At 36.9% G+C, this 27,436-nt stretch overlaps 1 protein-coding gene across 7 annotated transcripts in view; it reads right to left on the bottom strand.

Moving 5' to 3' along the window:
- The window catches only part of PDE1A (phosphodiesterase 1A), a 335,038-nt gene that overhangs the window by 52,099 nt on the left and 255,503 nt on the right, over positions 1-27,436 (bottom strand). For 6 of the 7 annotated variants that reach the window (XM_072811394.1, XM_072811390.1, XM_072811389.1 and 3 more), the window contains 5 exons: positions 23,198-23,380; positions 18,199-18,265; positions 15,246-15,362; positions 14,203-14,343; positions 5,447-5,547 (listed from right to left, as the gene is read on the bottom strand). In XM_072811394.1, coding sequence (XP_072667495.1) covers positions 5,447-5,547; positions 14,203-14,343; positions 15,246-15,362; positions 18,199-18,265; positions 23,198-23,380 — 609 coding nt within the window. Of the gene's footprint in view, positions 1-5,446; positions 5,548-14,202; positions 14,344-15,245; positions 15,363-18,198; positions 18,266-23,197; positions 23,381-24,770; positions 25,002-27,436 lie in introns of those variants that run through there. The other variant, XM_072811393.1, reaches the window with a different exon arrangement.

Below are 27,436 nucleotides of genomic sequence, written 5' to 3'. Positions count from 1 at the left end.
GAACTGAACATATTGACAATCTCCCTACCATGAACATAGAATATCCCTCCATTGATTTAGTTCTTTGAATTCCATCAACAGATTTTTATAGTATTCCTGATAAACATCTCATACATATTTTGTTAGATTTATACCTAAGCTTCTCAGTTTTTTTTGCTGCTAATGTAAATGACATTGTGATTTTAACTTCAAATTCTACTTGTCCCTTACTGGCATATACAAAAGTGACTAAATTTTGTGTGCTAACCTTATAGCCTGCAAACTTGCTATATAGTTGCTTATTAGTTCTAGAAGCTTTTTGTCAATTCTTTTGGATTTTTTATATAGACTATCAGATAACCTGTGAACAAAGACAGTTTCTTTCCCAATCTCTACACCTTTTATTTCCTTTCCTTGTCTTATTGCACTAAGACTTTCACTATGATGTTAAAATAAAAACGTGGTGAGAGAGAACGTCCTTGCCTTGTTCCTGACGTTAGTGGAAAAGCCTCAAGTTTCTCACTGTTCAGGGTGATGCTAGTTGTCAGTTTTTCATAGATCTTTATCAAGTTGAGAAAGGTCTCCTTTATTCTTAGTTTGCTGAACATTTTTATCATGAACGGTGTTAAATTTTGCCAAATGTCTTTTCTGCATTTTTATATGATCATGTGTTTTTTTTTTCTTCTTTAGCATGTCAATATGATGATTTCCTTAATTGATTTTGAATGTTGACCTTGGGGATAAATCCCATTTGGTCAGTGTTTAGTTTCCTTTTCAGTATCATAGTTTGAATATACTTAGGCCTTTTCCTTATAATTTGTAATCCCAGTAACTGTGAGATAATCTAGATATGCCCAACAGAGAAAACAAAATTACCTGATACCCTCATTCAATTACTGAATGAATCAACCCCTCTGTGGATGAATCAACCCATCCAGATAGCTGATTACCAACTATTTCGTATTCCCTTGGACTAAAATTACTTTGGATGGAGGGTGGAGGGAATGATGAAAATCATTTAATCTATTTATGATTTTAGTTTTTTTTTCTCCCTTATAATGCTATGATTCAATTTGAATATTTAGATCTTGCAGCATTAAATTAACTCAGAAAACCTTTAAAAAAAAACCACAAAATTTAAAATATGTGTTTTACCACCAATTTATAGTGAACATTATATTTTAAAGTGATGGATTCGTCAAGAGAAGTTTTTTGTTTTTCACCTGTCCATATTTTCACATCATTTGATCAAATAAACTACTTCAAGTAGTATTATTGAACTTGGTATTCTAGCATAAAGTATGAACTATGCCAAGCATTCTCAGATGTGTATAATGGAGCCCTGGCTTCTTCCTCTGTCCTTTTAGGACCAGATGATTTTGCAAGTGTGGAATGGAAGCAGGATCTTTATGTTTAATGTATTATAATGATAAACCCACCCATGTAAGTTGCCAGGTTGAAGGTAGACTGCAAAAATAGCAAAAGGAAAGTCAAGTTAAAACCTGTGCAACTTTGCTTCCACTTGCCCCAATGTCTAGACTCTTCATTATTCCTTCCTTGTGGTAGATGTATACTCTGTCAGCACTAAAACCACCTCACGAAGAGGTTCTGTTTTAGGGCTTTATTTATAGTCAGTAGCACTAGTTACAGAACTGACTTTACTCTGAATGTTTTACCAAAGAGGAGGCAAGGATAAATAAAAGAAAGAACCAAAGAAATCTGCTTTCTGTTGCAAGCAACCTATTTTAGATCTGTATCTAATAATCTACCAAATAATCCGAACTTTATTGTTCATCCAACATAGGGAAAATGACCTAGCAGACAGAACAATTACTTCATCTTTTGTTTCTAGAACTATCATAAAAGCCAAAAAACATATGTAGTTAGCTAATGGTATATAATTCCAAAATAGATTTTCTTTTAACCTCAACCATGGCCTAAAAATTCTTTAACCAATAATCATAACTCAGTTTACAGAAAAGTACACCTGCAAACCTTAAGAGAGAACTGATCATATCTTGCTCAAGTATCTCCAGAAGTTCATTCATATTGTGGGAAAAACTAACTTGAAAATCACATATCGTTTGTTTCATATGGCCTCAAATCCACCCATGGCAGCATAATCACATGACATGGCTACAAGTATCACTGTCTTTTACTATCAGCAGCCAGCAAAGATGCATCTCTTGGAACCAGATTTAATTGTAGCCAACTATTATGATTTTGTTTCATAAATCCAATAAGATTCTGAGAATATAGCATGGTCTTAATGTTTGAGATGGTCTTTGCTAAGAAAAGAATAGAACTCTAAGCAACATTCAGTATCCATGGTAACACGTAGCTCAGTCTTTTTACAAAAAAAATATTTCCATTTATTTACACTTTCAAGGATTTCATAAATTATAATATCTGTATTAAACTGAAATCTAGCATTGCACTGTGTTCTAAATTATTTTTTTAGTCTGCATTCTCCAGTATATAGTCTCCCACATTAGAAATGCATTCTAAATCCCAGAAACAGCAAATAACAAAACATACAATAGAATTATTGATACTAGTAACATAAGACCTAATTTTTTTCTTGGACAAAATGTAAAGGTGATAGAGTTTTAAAAGCACATTACATTCTTACATTTGTGGTCAGTACAACATTTTTGTTCATAGAATTTTCAAATTCTTGTATAATTAATCCTTTAAGTTGATCCTGGTAGGCAATTTAGAAGAAAATAAATAAAATACTAGACCTTTTCTCCACTTTCTATACACAGTTTCCTAATGTAAAATTGGGGGAGAAATGAATTATTCCTCTTTCCTCTCCTCCTTCTTTACTTTCTCTTCTTCCACCTTTTCCTTTTTTCTCCATTTCCTTCTCCTTCACTGCAGGAGAAGGCCAGTCCATTGCCTTCACTTTGCAAAGTAGAAACAACAAGAAGTGTTCTTTGGTTCCAAATCACTTGCTCCCTTCTCCACCTCCTAAAACTGTTGTCCTATACAGGGCCCAGCTCAGTAATGAGCAGTCTTTAATTAAAATCTCACTCAGTATGGATTCAGTGGATGTAGAAGAGTCTCCAACAAGCAAAACTGATCTATACAGTCTACCTTTGCTACAATGTTTGACACAAAAAGTGGAACAAGTCTCTCTACTCTCCAAATGTATAGGCTAATAACATTCCCTTCCACATGACCAGACCTCCAGGTCTGCCTTTTCCCTTCATTGTTCTGTCAATCTTGGGAACTTCAGGACACACAGATGCCTTCCTCAATACTTCACTGCTGGAATTTCAACTCTTCTTCTGTCTCCATCAAGGGGCCATATTATCTAAGCCCATCCCATTTCAGGCTATAGAAGACTAGAACTCTCCAGCATCTGCCTTGGTCATGAGGTTAGGGTTGTATGAGCAGACTGGATTGAGACTGTCCCTCTTCTCAGCTTCTCAATTCTGCACTGCCATCAGCTGGCTGTGTGCATACAGAGAGGTTGTTTAGCCTCTTGAGGTCTTTGTTTTCTCTACTTAGGCTGTGAGGGCTTGACTAGATGATCCATACATAATGTGGCTCTCTGTCACTTCAGTCACTAAAAGCTCTAAAAACGTCTAATCTTTTAATAAAATATTCTTACGTGCCCCACATTTTTAAATGTAAAGTAATTTCCCACAGCTGCAAAATCAGTTGTTGGAAACATTGCTATTAAAAAGCAAATGGACAGACCATACGAAAACCTGCACATGAATGTTTCTAGCCCCTTTATTCGTAACCTTTATTCCAAAATTTGAAGTAACTAAGATATCCTTCATACATGAACAAGGAAACAAACTCTGTCCCTTCCATACAATGGAATATCATTCACCAATGAAAACAAATGAGCTATCAAGCCATGAAAAGACATCAAGGAACCTTAAATGCACATTATTAAGTGAAAGGAGCCAGTCTATTGTATAATTGTATTGTATTGTATAATTTCAACTATATGACATTTTTGAAAAGGTAAAACCAAAGACACTAACAAGACCAGTGGTTGTCAGGTGTAAAGGGGTGGGGAGGGAGGAAGGGATGAACAGGTGAAGCACAGGGGATTTTAGGGAAGTGAACCTATTATGTACGATATATAACGGTGGATATATGGCATTATACATTTGTAAAATCCATGCAATGTGTACCACAAAGACTAGACTCTCATGTGTAGATGGGCTTTAGTTAATAATGTGTCAATAGTGGTTCATTAATTATAATAAAGGTAACCATACTGATTCAAGATGTTAACAGGGGCAACTGTAGGGGTGGGGAAAGAAAGAACATGGGAACTATGTACTTCATGTTCAGTTTTTCTATAAATCTAAAACTGCTCTAAGAAATGAAGTCTAGTAATTAAAAAAAGAAAAAAATTAGTTTTCTCTTAATAGGACTAGAGGGTTCTACAGTAGTTCCAGAGAAACATTACATCCAGAGAAACTTACATCTCCATCTCAAGCATCTCTGACTTGTGAAAGACTCAGAGAAATGCCAGGATCCTATGTATAGAAAGTCAGATCATGATGAGTCCCAGACACATTCTGCCTCCCAGGCCCTGAGATCTCTGTGCAACCAAAAAAGAGCACAGAGCAGCTTTCTCTTATGAAATGAATTATGTCTCCCCAAAATTTATATGTTGAGGTCCTCACGCCTTGTACCTCCGAAGATGACCGTATTTGGAGATATGGCTTTTAAAAGAGGTAATTAAAGTTAAACAAGGTCATAAGGGTGTAGCCTAATCCATTATGGCTGATATTCTCATAAGAAGAGGGAGCAATACCAGGAATGTGTACCTACAGGGAAAAGGCCATGTGAAGACAGTGAGAAGATGGCCTTCTGCAGGAACCAAACCTGCTGACACTTCTTGGACTTCTAGACTTCAGAACTGTGAACATTTCTGTTATTTACACCACTCATCTGTGATTTTGGGAAAAGAGCCCTAGCAGACAGATACATCTCCACTCTGGTATTTGGATTCTAATACCTGCCATTATTACCATCATTAAAAAAAAAAAAAAAACTCATTTTCTAATTATTTTCAATTTAGCACTTCACACTAACTTGGAAATAAAGTTTCTTTGATTTTTTTTCCAGGAGCACAATTTTATTACTTTCAAATACATAATGATACTAAACTGATGCTTTAAATAATATGTTGTTAAGATTCATCTCAGTCAGTAGATGTCTGACTTGTGTGCTGGTTCAAACTTATGTTCTGGGCAGAGAGAAATTATCTGACACATTTTTACATTCTTTAAATTGCTAAATATGTCACCAAATGCTCATAGAATTTTCTTGATAAATAATTGATTGTAGCTTAAGAAATTTTTCTAGAATCCATTAAAATTGTTTTTAGACATCTTCACTGTTATTTTTAAATTTTCTTAAAAATAAGTAATATGTAGAAAAATAGATTTCAAGTTTTAGCTTAGAAAAGTTAGTACTTTATATAGCTTACCTTGTCTGAATATGAAAGTTGTTTGTGGTTCCTGTATGCTCATAATCATGAATGGCAGCAGCAAAGACCATTGCTAAAATTTCCAGTTCAGTGAGCCAGTGCTAGTAAATTAAAGAAAGATACTATCATATTTAGAAAGCAGAAGCCATTTTGTATTTCTACAAGAGATTTCCAGTGCACCCAGTATAAGTAATCATATAAATACATTAAATTATTTTTATTGATTTTATTTTAATGATTATTTTTTAAGATTTTATTTACTTATTCATGAAAGACAAACAGAGAGAGGCAGAGACACAGGCAGAGGGAGAAACAGGTTCCCTGCAGGGAGCCCAATGTGGGACTCAATCCCACGACCCTGAGATCATGACCTGAGCCAAAAGGCAGACACTCACCCACTGAGCCACCCAGGTGCCCCATATTTTTATTGATTTTTAAATACATTTTTTCTCCCCATTTCACACCCATTGATGGTGCATAATGAATGTTTCATGAGATCAGTGATTGTTTCATGGCTTGTAAATTCAAAATACAGACCTTATAATGTTCCTTGCCAATCAGAAAAGGATTAATTTTCTATGATTTAAAAGGTAAGCCCTGAGTGGATTTTTGAATTCACAGACTTATGAATTTGGGCTCTCATATAATCAATTACAGCTCAGTAATTTTAATAATTTTTGGCATAAGGGTCCATATACCATTAAGATGTCTCTAGCTAGACTTTTGTAGAAAACTCTTCTATGAGAAGATTTTACACCTAAGAGTTGCAAATACTCACTTTGCTCTTTAGAGAACTGAACTTCACTTTTATATTTAAAGATTTGTAAGAGTTTCTAAGACTTTATCAAATTTCTTCTTCATAACACACATAAACTGTGCAATTAAACTTTTTTTTAAAGATTTATTTATTTACTCCTGGGAGACACACAGAGAGAGAAGCAGAGACATAGGCAGAGGGAGAAGCAGCCTCCCCGCAGCAGGCTCCCATGCGGGACTCGATCCCAGATCTTGGGATCACGCTCTGAGCCAAAGGCAGACGCTCAACCACTGAGCCACCAGGCATCCCTGCAAGTAAACTTAATAATAAAGATAGAACAAGTGTTTTCATATAAAATCCAGACCACTTGCTTCATATCCATTGATCTTTCTGTTATCAATTAATTAGATGGTTTAACAAAATTTCTCTATTTTAAGTCTACTTAGGTAATTTGGTAGTTTATTCATCACTGAAATTTTGCATAACAGTTTTATTATACTGTCCATTATGGTAACCACATGTGACCACTTAAATTGAAAATAAATAAAATTAAGATTAAGTTCATTTTCCCAGGCACAGAAGCTACATTTCAACTGTTCAAAAGTCACATGTAGCAAGTAGTTACCATATGAAACCCTGCAGATTGCAGTGTTTCCATCTCACAGAAAGTTCTATTAGATAGAAGTACAAGTAGGTGGTACTTGATGGTGGGAAATGGAGGATCCAAATGATACAGAGCTTGCTTTTAGGAGTCTCATTTCCATGTATTTAAACAATGAACTCATATAAAGCAACAGAAAAATATATTGTAAACTACATGCATACTTCATAAAAGGTCACAAAAAAAAAGGTACAATTGAAGGGCAGATAGAATGTCTATTTGGTGGCAGGGATCTTGGAAGAATGAGCAAAGATTAGATTGCCCATTCTACGTGCAGTATTAGGAACAGAGAGATTCTAAATAGAAAGAGCAAATGCAGAATGATACTATAGAGGCCGATATGGAAGTTGAGCTGCCAATAGTACAGTTGTATTGGAGAATTGAGAGGAATGAGAGTGGAGAGTGCAGATCAGATTATGGGAAGAGTTGACAGACTACTTTCATTAAAGCTGATGAATTTGGATTTTGTATGAAATGCAAGAGGGAGCCACTGTAGTAGGTCCAATGAGTCAAAAATGAGAGGCAACAACTGTTAAATTTCCTAATTGATGAAGCCATGATCTTATTAACCTTTGCTCCTCTTCACATAACCTATCATGGTCATCAGCACATAGTCGGAACTTAACATTTGTCTGCTGACTTGAATTTCACTGGTTTTGCTTTAGGAGGAGGTAGTACGGAGTAGTAAATAATCTCTACCATGGATAATCAGACAATTCTGGTTTTAAATCTTTGTTGATCCTTAGGCAAATAAGTTATTTACCCTCTGAGCCACAAGTTCCCATGAAAGAATTTGTGATCATTCCCTGTGGAATTTTTTTTCCCCTGTGGAATTTTAAAAGAAGTTTTTAAGTTAATGTATTCAGCGTGCCTTTCACAAATCTTGTCATACAGTAAAACACAGAAAAAAAATGTCATTTTACTGAACTTATTACCTTAAGTGCACTGTAGAAGGCACTGAGTCTGGAAAATAATAGTGAGCTAACATATCTTTAGTGATTGCAATTCAAGAATAAATGTCTCACAGCTGGAAGACTGAGAAGAAATGATTTTCAGAACCAATGGGAGTTGATATAACTAGCTATTTTGTGTTTATGGGTGCATTTAATTGTGAGTCATTAAAAGGAAGAATGGCCTGTATTATAGACTAAAGTGGGACTGAGCCTCCAATGTCCCCAGTGTGACTGGGAATTAAACACCATGAAATGAATAGCAATTAAAGTCAAACCAGGTTTTGTACCCCCAGAAATTCATTATTTTATATAAAAAAATGATCCTAGAAACAAGTCACCAGTTTTCTTACATATTTCCTATTTTTTCTAAAGATTTTATTTATTGGAGAGAGAGTCCATTTAGGGATGAGGCAGAGGGAGAAGAGAATCTTAAGCAGACTCCAAACTGAGCATGGACCTCAAAGTAGGGCTCAACCCCAGGACCCTGAGATTATGACTTGAGCCAAAACCAAGAGTTGGACACTTCACAGACTGTGCCACCCAGTGCCCCATATGTATTTCCTATTGATTATATTTAAGATTTAGAGATTTCACTGTGATTTAAAAAACCCCCGTAACATTCAATATCTGCAATAACATAGAATATGAAGTTGCAATTCTAAAAAAAAATTAGGGCAACAGAGATGGATTTTAATTATAGATTATCTCATAAGTATTTACAAGTATCTTCTTAGCTGTCAAAACTAATTATACTTATTTCTTGTTTTTTGTCTCATTATTCTGCTTCCCATAAATACTACTTCCTCCACAAATCCCTCTTATTTATTGCCACATGATAGCCCTAGGAATTAAGCTTAAATTATAAAATACTCTGAAGAGAGTAAAATGTTGACCTCTCTCACCGAATTCTAAAAGCACATCTATTTCGTATTAGTGAAAGTAGAATTTGGGGCTGATTTTTAGTTCCTTGGTTGTTTACTCGTTTTACATGAGTGCCAAATAGAGAATTCTAACTCAGAAAATGGATGCTTACATTCATGGATTTTGTGTGAATCATGAGAACACGCCAGAGAGAACAAGGCTGAGCCCTGTCCCTCTTCCCTAATAGCACAGTGGTCAGTACATCATCTACTTTCTTCTGATTCCTCATGGGTGACATAAAGGGTTAAAATGAGGAGTCATGATCAGTGCAGACACTGTTCTTCATCTGAACTGCAGTTTGCATTTTGTCTAGAGACACACCCAGGCACACTAACCCTAAAGTGAGCGGTCCTCGAATTACATCAGAGGGACCTGCTGGCTGCCAACGGTAGTTTGTACAAGGACTGAAAGGAGAAAGAAAGGAGAAGGAGCTGACACGGACTGAACATGTTAGTGAACATGGTTGCTGTTTGTTTGTATAATCACCCTATTTTCCACTTATGCGGTAGATGTTTTTATCTTTACTTGGCAGATAACAAAGCTGAATCCTAAAGAATTGAATCAACCTGCCAAAGGTCACATAATTATCAAGAGGCAGAGCAGGAATGCAACCCGTCCAGTGTTTCTCCTCCCTCCGGCGACCACAGTATTCCCTCTACCGATGACAACAGCATCCAGTACTTGAGGGAGACAATATGCAGAACACAGTTTTCTAAGGTTTCAGAAGCAGAATTTCTAGATGATTTAACTGGGTATATTGATGGGTAGAGCCTTTAAGACTTAAGATGTAAATTTTCATATCTGAATTATTCTGTGTGTGTGTGTGTGAGAAAGAGAAAGAGAGAGAAAGTGTATGTGCGTATATAATGTTGGGAGAGTTTCAGGTCAGAAAACAACATTGACCTATTAATTCCTCATGTGTCTAAAACGGCATAATTAACAACTCTTTTAGCTAAATTGTAGGGTTGGACACCTTTTTCTCTATCCCTTTGAACAAGATGACATAGTTTGCTATAACTTATCCAGTATAGAGAGTATTATAATATTAATATTAATATTAATATACTCCAGTATAGAGTATAATATTAATATTAATTAATATTAATTTTTATACATATAAAATAATATAGAATAAAAATAAGTTAATAATTAAGATGTCTGTTAATGCCTATTATGTTTCAGGAACTAGGGTAGGTGCATCCATATATGGTGTCATTGACTCTTCACTGTCATCCTACATGGTGGTCAGTATTATTAACTACATATTAATGACAAGAAAACCAAGGTAGTGAGTGAGTGAGCTAGGTCATGGTAGAGCAGAGTTTCAACCCTATGTCTGATTGCCTGGAAAGCCTGCACTCTTTCCACTCTTCTAAACATTGTTGTCTGGAAAGCCATTTGCAAGAACAGAATCACCACATAGTTTGTAGAATAGAAACATATTGGCATATTCTCTGCAGATTGATTGGAGAAAACCTGAGTCATTCCAGAGCGTGGGAGGCTATTTCTGGGTATAGTCAGTGGACTTACAATTTCCAAAAGAAATAGATCTCACGTCATCATTTTTTTCTTCTACTCCTGATATTAGAACACAGTGCCAGGAGCCCTTAAACACAAATGTTCCCTTACCAAGGCCCTAGGATGATTTCAAATTCGGAGAGACATTTGGAGGTGGCTTCGCAGCATCTGGTGAAGCAATTTGCTCCTTAGCAAATGGATTGAGGTACCACACACCACTGTCACCTTGGCACAGGGCTACAAGTTAATTAAGTGTCAAAGGACAGAGAGAGAGACGGACTGGGATCAAGTTTCCTCTGCAGTCTAGTCCCAGGCTGAGGGCATCCCTGTGACATTAACAGACTGAAGGGCAAGAGCTCCATCACAGTCCCTTTCAGGCACTGGTCCTCAGCACATTTTGCAGGTGGCAGGCTGCATTAGTCACAGTTTGGGGCTGCCACCGGACTACTCCATAAATGTCACATGGATAAGACTGTCGTGAAATAACAGGGCATCAACTAAAACAAGAAAGCCAGTGACCCAGTCTTCCCCGTTATCAAATCCGAGGGGTTTCAGCTAAATGAATATTTCTATAATGCATTTTTGTGGTTTCAAAGAACCAACACATTCATCTGTGGGAAAATTAATACTAACCTACCACTGCTTTTTTCATCTGAAGTAAAGCTTGTTAAAATAACTTCCCTAAAGCTACCAAGCGGGCTGTGTAATTTAGTTTTGGCAACATCGTCAATAAATTCATTATTCATTTTGCCTTTCCTCTTACCATCTATCATAAAATTTCTCATTACTCCCTGTAGTTTAAATATATTTTCCTGATCTCGGACAATGACAGTCTTCCACTAGAGGATTTTTTGTAAAGGCCACACTAATAGATGAGTAAAGAGCCCACTGACACGTTGCTGAAGGATGAATCAATTAGAAACCAGTTCCCCCCCCCCCCCCCCATGGAACCTGCTAAAGTAGAGTGAAGTTATGTTTATGATTGGTAAGTTACGGACTATGTGATCTTTACTAATGTCAACTTTCTAGCAGTCAGGCCAGGCCAGGCCAGATTTCCCCAGTCTTCCAGAGAAGTTAGGATGGCTTGTTATTCCCGGGAAAGAGTCCTCCTCACAAGTTGGAGGCAAAAGTCACACCGTGGATATGAATTTCTCCTTTTACCAATAATACAGCATCCTTCATCTCTTCGATGTCAACTTCAGAAGAGAAGTTCTGAAGCTGAAATAGGCTTTTATTTGGCTGTCTTTACACTGATAGCAAAAAAAAAAAATTACTTAAGCAGAAACATATTTCTAAATGATGGAATTTTGATTACCTCCCCTCATAAAACAGTACATATCTCCTCATTGCATTTCCTAATTAAAGTAGATATTTGATTATCCTGAAGGAGGCATTACTTTTCAGAGCGGCACTTAAATATTTCATTTCTCAGTTAACTTTTTCAAAGCCACAGAATTTAGGAAAGAGGACATGCTACACTTAAAATGAAAACCATCTCACTACTGGATTCAGGACCAAGGCCTTAGAAAGGAAAGAGCAAGTAGCTCTCACCAGGAAGATGTCGAAGTGGCTTTTTTCAAGTGTAACAGCATTTGTGGCTATCAGGAGGCAAAGAGTCAAGAAATAGCTGTGAAAGTCAAGTCTTATAAAACCAAAGGAACTTTAAAAGAATTTCTGTGTGTGTGTGTGTGTGTGTGCGCGCGCGCGCTCAGGTGCTAGAAACAGTTATAAAGAAGGCTATGTAACTACTTTCTAAAAGTTTATCAATCTTACAGCTATGGCTTTGAATGCTTGATTTTCTACTTTATAAAAAAAAGATTTTATTTATTTATTTATGAGAGACAAAGAGAGAGAGAGGCAGAGACATAGGCAGAGGGAGAAGCAGGCTCCATGCAGGGAGCCTGATGCGGGACTTGATCCCGGGTCTCCAGGATCCCACCCCGGGCTGAAGGTAGGCGGCGCTGAACTCCTGAGCCACTGGGGCTGCCCTCTACTTTTTTTTTTTTTTTTTTAAGATTTTTATTTATTCAATCATGAGAGACACACACAGAGAGAGAGGCAGAGACGCAGGCAGAGGGAGAAGCAGACTCCATGCAGGGAGCCTGACGCGGGACTGGATCCCGGGTCTCCAGGATCACGCCCTGGGCTGAAGGGGGTGCTAAACCGCTGAGCCACCTGGGCTGCCCTTATTTTCTACTTATTATTGTTAACTTCTACTTCCCTTTACATGTCAAACCAGACTCCTGGAAAGATGAGTGAGTAAGCTTCAACCCAGGACCAAGGAAGTCCCGCCATGATTGCATCTGATCTCAGCCGAGGGGCACAGTTACACCGTAAGTCTGGGATGCCCGTACATATGTCTTACAATAGAAAAACATAAGCTCTGAGGGTGACAACACACACAGTTCATTCAGCCTTCTACAAGGTCACAAGGGGGCCATGCTATTTCATAAGTTAAATTTTTGAGATTTCTTTCTCCCCTAAATAGGACTTAACTCCAGAGCAGGTTACATTACTTTGTAATTTTGTGGTAGAATGTGTATGTCTATTGGATTGGTGGTAAGACTCCAAAAAAATCCTTTATTGAAAGCCTTTATTAAAAATTGATCTGCTAGCCATTAGCCATTATAACTGCCAGCTATGTAAGTGAAGCTCCATGGATGTCCTGCCCACTGATGTCCCCAGATGTCTTCAGCCATGGTTGCTAGCTAATTGTAAATCTATCAACAACCTCAAGTGAGAACCTGCTAGTTGGGACCCTTCTAACTACAGACCCTTGGGAGATATTGATGAGTTGTTGTTTTAAGCCACTAGTTTTAGAGCAGTTTGTTTTGGACAAACAGATCATTGAAACACAGGTTAGAAGTGGGATCTGGGCCCAAGGCATTGGTGGATATGCAACGTTTTGGAGGCAAAGAAAGATGAAGAGGAGTAGATAATTTCTTCAATCATAATATGAGACACTATTGGATGAACCACAGAAAATGGACTGTATGTGTAGTAAACAACACACTATTGTTTCTTGGGGGAAAATAAAATTGTTATGAAAATTTTCTATGTATGATAAAGTTGAAGAATCATGCAACTGTTGTATATTTTCAAGATCTTCAGGATGACATACTGTGGCCCTGGGGCATTGCTTGGGACCAGATTAAGAACGGTCTCTGGTGTGGACAGATGAGGTATTGAGGATCTCTGGGCCCCAGAGAGTATTAGTTACATAGATCGGAGTGCCAGTGACCCAACAGAACATGTGTGTGACTTCTAAAATCAAAATAGTTAGTGCATATTGTGGGATTTGGTGGAGCATTCTATTTACATGCAGTTTATGGCACTGCTTCAGCATAGGCTGACGCATAAAAGAATCAAGAAGGTACCAAGAAATTCCAAGCAGTGTCAGAATTCCTAACATCTACTCAGGTTGTCTCCAGATTGCATTGCTGAGTTAGTCACTGATTCATTCATGTGGAAAGAAGAGGAAGGAGAATTTGGGAAAATTCATAGAAATAATTTCTGAAATCCCTACTAGGATTTGATTGTGATTAGCAATGCAACTAAAGGAGAAAAAGCCACAGAGGTCAGCTTGGGAGAACATGATAATATGAAGAAAGAGCACTGTAGCTTTTATCCCAAGACTTTTTATGTAGGTCATTTTTTTTGGCTGATCCCTCAGGAAAAATAGGTTATGAACAAAAATATTCTAGAGTTCAAATTTTGGGAATTTTGCAGTATATTTGCATTTGCCTCTGGATATCTTTTCACAGAGTTAAAATATTTTTTTGGAAAATGTATATTATGAACAACTCATTAACCCTCATAAATCCAAAAGATCATTTCTTACAATACTTCTATGGGCATTAAAGGGACAATGGCAATGTAAAAGAAAGGAATTTGATATGCCAAACTATTCCAAACTAACAGACTTCAGTTACAAAAACTTTCTTACCATGATACCTGTATGAAGCATTATGTAGTGCACAGTTTGCGTGACATCAGCTGCATGAATCAAATTGTGATAAGGATTTTTGTACTTGCTGTAACCAACTTCTAAAGCTTCTGCAAAGGAAATTAGGCAAGAAACAGGAATCTGCGAAAAGTAATAATTATGATTATATTTTGACCAAAATAGTAGCACTAAATCAACATGAGCACAACAATGTTTGGGATAGGACACAAATATGAGTCAGATGTGAGCAGTAGGTTCTTGAAGTTAAATGTAGGTTGTTCTGAAAAACTGTTTTATTAACCTGTTAGCTTTTAATCCTGAGAAAGATTGCAACCTCCGGGTCTTTGACTAAGATAGATGAAATAACAATCTTACCCATAAAAAAAAAAAAAAAAAAAAAAAAAAAATCTTACCCATACTGTCATCTTTAAATGTTTATATTTTCCAGAGCCAAGACAGAAGGCTAGTTCTTAAAAGGGTAAAGTTCCCAATTACAGTTGGGAAGTTTAGTTTTTCTATCTGTAATACAAGGGATTAAAATAAATGACCTCCCAGTACCTTCTAGCTCAAAAAGGCCATGATCCCATTGGTAATGAGGAAAGGTACACCTTGCAGAGTGCTCAAAAATCTGGATCAAATCTGTTGCTTAAGTGGCTCTAAATGAAATTAATTAGAAGCTCTTTCATCTCAGTTTAAGAAAAGCTACCAATAAAGGTTCATTCTGTGTTTGGGAAACAAAGATTATATTAAAACAAAAACAAAAACACAGCTCCCAATCTCTACATGACTGTTCTGTGAGTAATTCAGGGGGATGTTGTATCTTGTTGGAATGGGGCTACCATGGCCCCATGATATCCGTGTGGAAATATGTCAATGAGTCATGGAAAATAGCTACACCGCGTGGTGAACTCATCCCCCTAGGCCTGGGACCTGCCGACTAGAAACATGAAATGCACTGATTGATGACTTGATGGCTCTGCATTTTAATTCTTACTCAGATAACTAATTCTAGGAGCATTTTACTTTTGTTCCATGTTTCTGACCTTGAAACGATTGATAAGATCATATCTGGTAAACAGTTCATAAATCATAAACTTCAGACTGTGTTCTCCACTTGCTTCATTTAAGGCAAATACGTCAAAAGACCATTTATCAACGTCCTGTAAGAAGAAAAAAGGAGTAAATACTTTAGATGACAATATTATAGAGTTGTTTCTTTCTATAAAAAATTCTTGGAAAGATCAAGAATTGTAGATTCAGCAGGTCACATTTCAATTTAGAACATCAGGGTATATTTTCCCCAGTGTCTGCGATGACAAGAGGCACTTAGTATCCCTGGGTTTACAAAAGTGAGGCCATACCATGTGCTGTAAGTGCTAAAATCTTCCCTTAATCCCAGAGTTATCAAACTGGATGTAATAAACCCCATAACACTGTAATACTGATCTCATTCTCCATCTCTCTTCAAATCCACCCCAAAAATCACTTTCCCAGAGTGGGCTTCATTTTGAGGTAGAATTACAGGTATGCAGGTGATGTCAATGTCAGTGGAGCTATAGGGGAAAGCGGTTCCAGCTTCTTTTTTCCCAACCACCACCTTCTACATGGCTTGAAATTCCACTCTAAGAGTTAGTCCTTGGATTTAAAGCTTTGATATTTTATGTCTTCTTTTAAGATGCAATTACCCTAGAAAGATAGAGGACTACCTTATTCCTCACTCTAACCTTGGCTGATTCATTTATACTTTCCTCCAGGGACAGAGGGAAAGGGAAAGGAAGTGAGGCCTTTGATTGAGGAGAGGGAGGAAGAAAGTAATTACAGCATTTCAGGTGATTCCCTAGGGAAGTGGGCAGGTCTGTAGGGAAAGGAGTACATACATACCCTTGGAAAAACTCCACTGACAGTGGGAGGAGAGAAAGCAATGAGCAAGTATGCCAAACCATTCCAGCTACCTCATGACTTTTTGCTTTAGGTAAGGCCAGGATGAAATCTTGCAGAGAGGTTCATAAAATGGACTTGTAACAGTGATATCAACCCTATATACTAAAGAGGTTTTAATATAAAATTTTAATTGCTAAAATTTTAAAAATTTAAAGAAATAACAACAGTAAATTGTAAGGATTATTAGAAACTACTAGCAAAGTGTATGTTTACATACACATAGCAGGTTTAGTACTGGGTAGGCAACCTTAAGACTGTGCATTAATTTTTAATTTGAGCTGAGATTATTTAGAACTTCGTTCATTTAACAAATGTTTACAGAGGCCAATTATCTGTACTGTAACACGCTGAAACTAAACTGAGAATCTGATAAAAAGTATTCAAACAGTCTCTTTTAAAAATACTGTTTTTGAAAATAGCAATAACAGCTTCAAATGGTATTTTTAATCACTTGAAAAAACCAATGAGATATTTTTTTTATTTGCTTGTATGCCTTTGTTAAATTCCTTCCATTTGGCCCTGGTTTGATCCCCAAACACTTGCTTTATGTGTTTGTGAATTTAAAATCTCTGAAGGTTGTGTTAGAAGACATCTTACCATCAGTAAATCTCAAATGAGGCCAACAAATCTTTGATCAAATTCCAAAGCTAACACAGAAGAATTAGTTCAGATTGCTAGGAAGCTGCTGTTTATAGTTCCTGCTAGGGGTTTCCCACTGAATAAAAGTTAGTTTTCCACTGTGGGGGATTTTTATCAACAATGATGATTTACATTTATAAACTAGTACAGATGCTTCATTGAGAACAAACAAGACAAGAAGTACCTCAGGAAGCAAGACCTATTTAAAAATATTCCTTAATGGTAATATTTCCTCCTTCCACCTGTTCGTTTCTACATTTTTTCTATCCTGTATTTTAGAAAAGTGTTTACTTTCTCTCATACTAAAATATTGTGTTGGTTTCCACATAAAGGTTATTAAAATAAAAAAAATTAAAAAGTTATATTCTTGCCCACAGTTGGGAAAATCAAAACCTCACAAGATCCAAGAAGTAATTAATATCCTATAATGTGACATTTCACTTATATATTTGTCTTTATTATAGCTTTAGAAACATATAAAAAAGTATCCAAGAAAAACTAAAATTAATAAGATTAAAGTCTAATATGCAGCAGAGGAAAAAAATATGCAAAGAGGATGCTTAAAAGGAAATTAACCAAAGAATATAAGTAGCAATATAAATTTAAACTAGAAAAGGAGTTTAATAAATCAGAAATAAAGCAACTCAGGATGGTCCGTTGCCAGTGTCCTTTAAATTCTTGGGTGATATAAGAAAACCACCATGAAATTGTTAGAGGAGACAAAGTTGAATTTCTCCACCCAAATTAAATGATAGAAAGAAATAAGAGATGTCGAATGGTGAGCCTGCAAAATGCCTCTAGAAATAGGAACAGAGCTCATGGGTACACAAGCAGTGGGACAACGGGACCCAAAACTGTCACCACTTCAGAGTTTCGACTCCAGCTATTTCTAACATATTTCATACTGCATTTGGGTCTTGGCCACAGAAAAGCAGAGATAAGAGAGACAAATTTCTTTTTCTTTTCTTAATTTTATCTTTTTATATTTTCCCAGACCTAAAATTCTAAACAAATTTCTTTCATATAAGTTTTGTCCTGGAACATCTTTTTTTAACACATGCAACTTTCCTGTAATATATATATAAAAAATATGTATATTCTGACAAGTCCTAGTGCCTTCTTAACACTGAATTCAAGATCTACCTAAATAAAGCATGAAGAAGAAAAAAAATCACATATGTGTGTGCACACATATGCATATGCATGGATATAATTTGTTAGTGCAAATCAATCCTCATGTAAGTCTACAATGAGTCATGACTTGGAACACAAGACATGTTGTAAATGGCTACAGTATTTTTTATGTACCAATACACAAGCTGCAACAAAGACCCATTCTTATTTTCTCCCAGCCATTTTAATAAGATTTGAAAAAAATGACTATTTGAAAAATTAAAATAATTGAAATTATTTCACCTTTAACGTTACTATGACAGCTTCTGGATATACCAAACCAACCATGTGATAGGACTTTCTGTACATCCTGAAAAAGAAAAGTAAGTATTTATATGACTCATATACTTGAAGTTTTCAACTATTTTTTAAATATAAGGGAAGAGATTACTTTTGACTTGTTCACCTTGTATCATTACTTTCAGGCTGTCTTTGTGGCAACAATGATAACTATGGTCAACATTTATTGAGAATCTACAATGTGGCGTATGCTTATATGAATTTGCCTACACACAAGCACCCTACTAAGTCAATATAATTGACATCTTTCTCTTCACTTCATCCTATTAAAAGAGATTGTCCTTTGTATGTGCAACAACGCTTTTTGGCATGCCACTACATCAATGACAGAAGAGTTATTCTTGTTTTGTGTTCATTTATGTGCCAAAATTTTCAGGCTGGAAGCTGAATGTCATTAAAATATTTCTTTTATGGATTTGTTTCTTTTTTTATATATATAAAATGGAAATCATGAGAGAAAGAACATGTAGTATCACCAGAATTTCCACAGCTTCCTTTTTTTTAAATTTAAAAATACTATGGCAGACCATATTGACAAAAATGGCTGAAGGTTGTCTGAATTATCATTTAATAAAAATTAAGAAACCTTATGCAGAAGAAAGTTATTTCCATTTTTATAATAGCATCAATAAAAATATTATTAATTAGTCATTTGTTGGATCTTCTGATGAGCAACCAAAATGACATAAACCAAATATATACAACTCTTCCATTAGTTCATTTGACAAGAGAATCTATGTGATACCCTAATGTGTAGGAATGGCATTAGACTTCTATTCAGAACTGGAAGATGCATGGTTCATCCACAAAGTCCTGGGAAGAAAGAATTTAACTATGAATTGTGTCCCTTCATTTTCCTATTGTTAGTCCATTGGCAAGCTGCATTCCTAGACTATACTTTTGTAACTTCTCCACAAATGCCTGAATAAAATCATAATTTAATGACTATATCATTAATTTGTATGAAGGAGGTCAATATAAGAAACAGTCATTTGGAAAATAATTTGCAATTTCATAAAACCACTACAGAAGACACGAATCCTTTTTGTTTTTAAAGGTTTTTATAATTTATTTATTTTTGAGAGAGAGAGAGAGAGAGCACGAGTAGGAGGGGCAGATGGAGAGGGAGAGAGAATCTCAACCAGACTCCACGTTGAGTGCAGAGCCAGATGCAGGACTCCATCACACGACCCTGAGATCATGACCTGAGCAAATCCAAGAGTCAGATGCTTAACTGACTGAGCCACTCAGGTGCCCCTAGACACTAACTTTTTGATTCAATGTACCTTATATTAAAAATCCATAAAACATATTACTTGGTTTCTATGTAAAACCTTTCTTTTTTAAAGATAATAAATGCCAAATAATTCATGTTTCTCTCTTTTTAAAAGATTTATTTATTTATTTTATATATAGAGAGAGAATTCCAGTGGGTGTAGGGGCAGAGAGGGGGGAGGGTGAAGCAGACTTCTCTTTGAGCAGGAAGCCTGGTGCAGGGCTCGATCCCAGGACCCTGAGATCATGACCTGACGGAAACCAAGAGTCATTCGCTTAACCAACTGAGCTACTCAGGTGCCCCTCATGGTTCTCTTTTTAATCTTGATTTAAGTTAGAATTCAAATATTGCATTTATGTTTATCTCTAACCTAGGCCTCCTTGATAAAAGTATTTCCCCATTTTATCACAGAGACCTTATTACTTTATTTCACTATTTCCATTTAATGTTTATTTTAAAAGACTAAATAATTTTTGAATGTGGTAATTGATTATAATAAAAAATTATCCTTATTCTCTATCTCTCTTGGAAGATTTCAGTTTATAGATAAGAATACTTCTATTAACTACTCCATTGAGCTAGGCATAATTATTCCAGTCTTGCAGGGCAAGGAAATTAGTAATTGCACTAAAACAGATCCAGAAAAGGATGATTGTCAATAATGATATTTAGTTGTCTTGTGGGTTGTTTTTGTTTTTGTTTTGCAGACAACAGTCTTTTTCTATCTATTTTTCTAGTCATTATTACTAAACAATGGAAGGACTTGGGAAATAAAAGGATAATGGACTAGGAAAATAAGGTCAATATAATAACCAGGAGTAAGAAATTCAAAAAGTTAAGTAACTTTCAACCTGTGGGACTTGATGGTAGAGAACAGTGGTAGGATGAAGCAAAGAGAAGACATGCCTTAAATCACAGACTAGCCACTTACTGGCTATAGGACCTTTACAAAACGATTTAATGCCTCTCATCTGTAAAATGAGGATAATTATAAGCTTTTTGTGAACAGTAAATGATACCAATGCGTACCATAATATAATAAGGACTCAATACAAGAAAGCCATTATTATTATTAATGTCCCTGTTTCACTCCTCGGCAGCCAGTGCTCTGGTCTTCAGGGCTCCCTGGCTTCTGTGGGGACTCTGGTGCTGATCTCTTAGGCCTGGAGGAGGCTGAGGAAGGAATGTCCATGTGTGTTCTCATTATAAGAAATGTAAAGTGAGACCAAGAAAATTATCCTTCTGAAGAGATAGAGGAACTCCCCCATTATCAGGTTCTAATCCCACAATCCATAACAGAACATTAGAACAAAAAGGGAGGGTGACTGGGATCAGAATCAGTGTGTGGGGGGGGGAACCTTACCAGAGCTGCCTCACATTGAGCAAGTAGCTGATACATGATAAGTTGCTGAAAAAGAACCAGGAATTTCCTGGGCTCCTGTAAGTGGTGAAAGTCCAACTGGAAATATGGTGGATGGCCTTGGGAAGTTTTGACTGTATTTGCAATGTGTGATTCAAAAACTCAAAAGAACTGCCCCCAAACCAAAAACTACCTTATGTCAGACACTGTGTTAGGTAAGAGACCAATGGCAAGCAAGAAAATGACAGTTGCTGCTTTCCTGGGGCTTACTGAAGAGTGAAGGCAGGCAATAAATAAAAATTAGACGATTATAGACGGCATTCAGTGCTATGATTTAAACCACTGGTTAGGGTAGACAGAGTGATGAACTGTGTACAGAGCCATCAGGGAAGGCCTCTGGAAAAACAGGAAGGGCCAGCCAGGGGAAAAGGGAGGGCAAATCACTTTTGGTAGAGGTAATAACAGGATGAATGGTCTCAAGGGGAGAAAGAGTTAGGGGTGTTCATGGGGTTGAAATCAGAATATAGATATTCAGTCAGAAATGAAGGTGGCATTTGATGAGGCGAGAAAGTAATAAGGTGCCTAATCCTGCAAAAACCATGATATGGAAGTCGCCATTAATACCAAGTGAAATGGAAAACCATCAGATGTTTTTAAACTTAGGAGTGACAGGGACTAATTTATATTTCATACTGTCACTGTTAGAGTGACTTGTTTGGAGAGGGCAGCTGGGGAAGTTAAGAGGCCCAACTGGAAAGCAGATGGCAGATCCCAGAGCTGGATACTGGGGTTGCAGGAGCAGAGGTGGGAAAGTGAGCAGATTCTAGGTCTATCTGGAGAAGTGAATTGCTAGGGGAGCTGCAGAGGCACTGGGTCTTGGGAGGGAAGACTTGAGAGATACTCAGGAGGGCTTCCTAATTTCCAAAATTGAAGGCGATTATCTTTGAAAATGAAAGATAAACATATGGCCCGATTTTTAATGCACCTCCTAATGGGGATACAAGAGTAATAAAAGAGATTTCATTTCCACATGTTTGTAACATACCAATTTCTTCAAGACGGCTTGCTAGTTTAGTTTCCTTACGTGTATTTGATATTTCCATACTCTGTTAAACCAAATATTTTATGTAGCATATGAAAAGAATGGGAATTTACCATTTGAGAATTACCAATTCTCAAATGAGAATTTACTTTACAGGAATCTTAATCTTTTATTGAATGGAAACAGAAATTTACTTCCTCAGTTTGCATCATTTTTAGCCTGCCAAGTTCTACAATATTTTCTTTAAAAAGACAAAATATACATTCTTTTGGCAAATCACACATATTTTCTCTTATCTGTGATTCTCTCACTGACTTTCTGAACTACTATGGGGATATTTTCGATTTGATGTAAATGAAAATCAGCAACTGTCACACACTTTCCTAAATTGTCTTTGAAAAAGGGCAATATGGTTATAGATACTCTTTCTCTCCAGCCCTGCCTCCCTATTGGAGGCTTCTGGTCCTACCTGGCAAAGGACCAGTTTATGCACCTTACCAGGGGTGTATAATTTTTTCTTCATCTAAGGGGGTTCTAATAACTAGTTTTCAAAATTGTCAGATGTCATGTGTTTACTTCAAGTCTTTTCTTTAGTTTTATGCTGAAACACTTGTTTTCTACACAGAAAAATCGACTGTATTCCTAAGGGCTAACCAAATATAAAATCATGCCACATTAACATGTATTTCACATCAGAACCTATGGTGATTTGATCTGGTGCTTCTAGGGGCCATCAAATATTCCTTGTTTCAGCGACAGAAATGTTAAAAAAAAAAAAAAACAACAACAACAAAAAAACCACTCTTCGAAAGCAGACATAAGGAGCTTTTCTTCCATGATGGAGAGGGAATGCTCTTTTTTGCTTTAATGCAGAGAAAGGCCTGTTGGATTTGAGCATGTAGTATGGAATTTGTTTTATGAAATGTGACATTTTATTCAGGTGAAACTAGTTGTGTAACATGAATGCGTTGCAATTTTTTAAACAATTGCTTACAGAGGTACATTTGAGGGCACTGGTCATTCAAAAGTCTTTGCTTTTAGCATTTAACATCAATTTAAAAGAAATAAAAGTAATAAATCCGGGACAAAACATTTTTGTTAAGGCAAGCTCATAATAAAGTTCTACTTTTGCTCATTCTGGGTATACTTATAACTGAAGTTTTCTTCAATAAGTAAAATATTTGACTCATGTAATTTTGATATGGTAAGTATATCTCTTGCCTTCCAAATTTTATTGTCTTGAGATACTAACAATTTCACTTACCTTTCCACAAAAATTCCAGCTTGAACAGCATGCACAATGCTTCGAAATTTGGGTTTTTCCTCAGATTTCTTTTTCATCATCCCCATTTTCCGCGTGAAGGTGGACGCCAACCAGTCCCGTACTTCTGATGGGACTGAGTCTGTCTGAATGTCACTGAGCTCATCTTCAGTATCCAGCAGTCTTCTGTAAAAGTTTATACCGATATTTAAACTTTAGGAAAAAGTGAAGGAAAACTGATAACCAAACATTGCAATAGGATTTAAAATACAGCAATCACTCTCTGATCATCCTTTAATATGAGGTACCTAAAAAAGAAAAATGTTTGGGTTCACATTTGGAAAGCTCTGAATTTCTCAAACTGATGGTCTTCTGAAGGCAAGCAATGGTCTTGAGCATTTGCAGCTTCCCAAACCCAGTACCGTGATACCAGTCTAGAGAATATATCAACTAATGTACTATCCTAGTCATAAATAAAACTAAATTAGAGAAGAGAGTTCATCAACAGATGTCTGTTATTAAGGAAGGTAATTGGAGTGGAAAGACAACAGGAGAATAGAAGCTATGGAAGTCGCCTTATATGTAACGATCTTGTGTATATAGTACAGATAGCACATGCTGCTTGCTTAAGTCCTTGGAGTCTACAAAAGTCACTCATATGTGCTATTTCATTTGAGAGGTATCTCTAAGTTTTAGGCAAATAATATATCAAGGACTCTAAAAGATACTCATTCTGAGACCAACATCACAGATTAAAACGTGAAGAAAAAAAAAGATGGATTATTTTGAAGGCTCATTTTAGGTGACAATGCCAGTGGAAGAGGAAGAGAAACACCTGCAGTTAAGTGCAGATGCTATCTTGAGGGCATGCTGAGAACTGCTGGCCGAGGGCCCCTGTCCTCTCTAAGCTCCAGGTTAGACAACACTGTCAGGACTGATGGGTGGTAATACCTGCCAGTAAGGCTGGTCAGCTCCAGTGATCCAGAACTTCCCAAAGGTCTGAACTGAGAAGATGGTGTGAAAGGCTCCCCACAAATGACAAAAACACTCTACAGAGTGACTGAGGTTTGCTTCTGGGAAGAACACAGGCCACCTGTCTGCCTCCTGACTTCCTTATTTCTGTGTCTGCACCAATTTGATAACTCAGAGCTATTTTTAGCACACTTGAGTTTTGGCTTTGGGGTTCCATGTGCTTAGGTAAAGCTCTTTGTACAGAGTGAAGCCTACGGATCATAAGCTGATGGAAAGCAGAATGACAGTGTGTGTGCTAAAGCATCCAGAAGAAGTCATCTTTGAGAGGGCAGGAACCAAGGGAAGGGAAAAAAAAAAATAGAAAGCCCACCCACAGCACCCAATGCTATCTCAAAGAGTCACAAAAGGTTACATGAAGACCTCTACATGCTGCTCTTTATAAACATTCAGAGCGCAGTCATTGCCACTATGCACAAATGCATTTATGAAATTACCTTATGACAAAATATATACAATTAATTCTGGAATTACAAAACTACATGTATGCATATGAAGATTAAGAAAAGCCTTACATAACTGGAAGTTAGAACTGATTAATACTTACTTTGATTCATTTTTAACTTTCTTTTGGAACTTATGTTTGAGTGGTTTTGACTTACTCTTAATACACCAACATTGTAATTCAAGGCAAAATGTTTTTTTTAGCATTTTGTCCATTTTAAATTGGATCGTTTAGCCCATGGCAGCAAGACACTACACTACGTGGTTTGAAAATTCAAGGGCTTATGCCATTTCTATTATTACTTATTCAGTGATAAGTAAAACCACAGAACAGAACAGGTGGCATGGGAATTCATTGTGGTGTAATCCTGTGATGTCACTGAGCTCCAAGAATTCTACTGCTGCCTCGTTTTATCAGCTACTCAAAGTAGAATGAGAGACACGCTGTAACGGTGGTCCATTGATTCTTTGCAAATTTGATGTGGAGGACTTTACAGCTGTATGTCCTAAGCTCATAAATTACCCAAGACCGATCATCAAACATGACAAAATCAGCATATGGAAATGAGATTTTGAATGGAGATATGAGACTTAGGAGTCTGGTACTTTGGAAATTCTTAATCATGATGCATGATGTCATTCATGAAGAAGGAAAGAGCACATATAATCTTGGAGAAAGAGTAATGTGAATTCATTTGTGGATACAGACATAAAGGAAGAGTGTGTAAAGAGGAAAGCATGAGATATGCTAGCCTGTGACTAAAAGAAAATTTTGAAAAAGCAACACCTACCTCTTCGATGGTTAATTTTATACGTTACACATGGCTAGGGCGTGGTGCTGTTATTTGGTCAAACATTAGCCTAAGTGTACATATTGCTGTCAAGGTGTTTTTTGGAGGTGATTAACCTTTAAATCAGTAGACTGGGTAAAGTAGATTATCTTACATACTGTGAGTTGGCCTCATCCAATTAATTGAAGGCGTTAAGACAAAGATTCTTTCACGAGGAAGGAATTCCGCCTTCAGACTGCCTTCCGACTAACGACTGCAACATTGGCTCCTGCCAGATTTTTTAGCCAGGGTCAGCGTGTTCTGCAGATTTCCAGCCTATAGCCCCCACAATCACATGAACCAATTCCTTGTAATTAATCCATTTCAATCTCTATCTCTCTCTCATTCTCTCTAATAATATAAAGGCTAAGGAGATAGAGGTTTTCATATATATAAAAGCTATACATATATAATATATACTATATAAAGGCTAAGAAAGACTATTTCTATCATTCATGAACACTACGTGGTAACTACTGCATGGATTAAAAACCCAATAGATGACAAAGGCACAACTCCATTATATTAATGTTCACTTAATAGAGCACATCAGTTATACCTCTGGTTTTGAAACACAAAAATCATTTGCAAGGAACTAAAATGCCCTTTTAGCTATTATGGATCTAGGCACCAAACTGTCTTCTCATGTATTAACAGCTCTTTTTTTTAATTGCTGAATCATAACGTATTGTATGGATATACTAGTTTGTGTTTATATTGAACTACGGCCATCTTGGTTGCTTCCGATTCTCACAATTACAATAAAGTAGTTACAAATGATTGTATGCAGACTTTTCTAGTTCATTTGAGTAAATACCAAAGACCACAATGGTTGGATCGTATGGTAAGAGTATGTTGAGAAAAGAAAAGAAGGGGAAGGGGAAGGGGAAGGGGAAGGGGAAGGGGAAGAAGGGGAAGGGGAAGAAGGGGAAGGGGAAGAAGGGGAAGGGGAAGAAGGGGAAGGGGAAGAAGGGGAAGGGGAAGAAGGGGAAGGGGAAGAAGGGGAAGGGGAAGGGGAAGGGGAAGAAGGGGAAGAAGGGGAAGAAGGGGAAGAAGGGGAAGAAGGGGAAGGGGAAGGGGAAGGGGAAGGGAAGGGAAGGGAAGGGAAGGGAAGGGAAGGGAAGGGAAGGGGAAGAAAAGAGAAGAGAAGAGAAGGGAAAGAAAAGAAAAAAGAAAAGAAAAAAGAAAAGAAAAAGAGAGAGAGAGAATGTTGAGTTTTCTAAAGAAACTTCCCAACTGTCTCCCAAAGTGGCTGTTCCGTTTTGCATCCTGACCGGCAATGAATGAGAGAGAGGCCAAGCCACTATCTTCTCTCTCCTGGCCTACTGCAGGAGCCTCCTACTGGTCCCCCAGTTCTTGTCCTGATGCCCTCAGTCTCTTTCTTCTGCGGCCAGAATGCTCTTTTAAAGTTGAGTCAGACCTTGTCAAGAACTAATTCATAAAGTCCTACACAGCTTGTCACAAGTGCTACCTCTACCTTCATCTTTTCATCAGTTTCCCCTTACTCATTTTCTTCCAGCAACACTGGCCTCCTTGCTGTGCTCCACCTTGCCAGCCTTGCTTGGCTTCAGAGTCTTTCTTTGCACTTGTTGTTCACTTTGCTTTGACTCTCTTACCAGTTTTGAAAGGGGTCATTTTCTCACTGTATTCAGGTAAAGAGGGTTTCCCTGACCCCCCTACTCAACTGGGAAACACCTCTGTCTTTTTGTTCTATTATTGCCTTCCTAGCATTTACCGCTACTTGATATAATGTTGTATGTTTACTGGATTGTTTATTCATTTTATGTTTAATCCACTAAACTATAAAGAGAGCAGAGAGTTGGTCTGTTTTTGTGCATTATTGTATCACCAGCACCTACAACAGTGCATGGCACAGAGTAGGAGATGAATATGTATCTACTGAGTGTCTAGAAAACATCCAGAGATATTTACGCTAAAC

Source organism: Canis lupus, chromosome 34, assembly GCF_048164855.1.
Source record: "Canis lupus baileyi chromosome 34, mCanLup2.hap1, whole genome shotgun sequence".
Classification (NCBI taxonomy): domain Eukaryota; kingdom Metazoa; phylum Chordata; class Mammalia; order Carnivora; family Canidae; genus Canis; species Canis lupus.
This window is presented reverse-complemented; position numbering and strand designations above follow the sequence as displayed.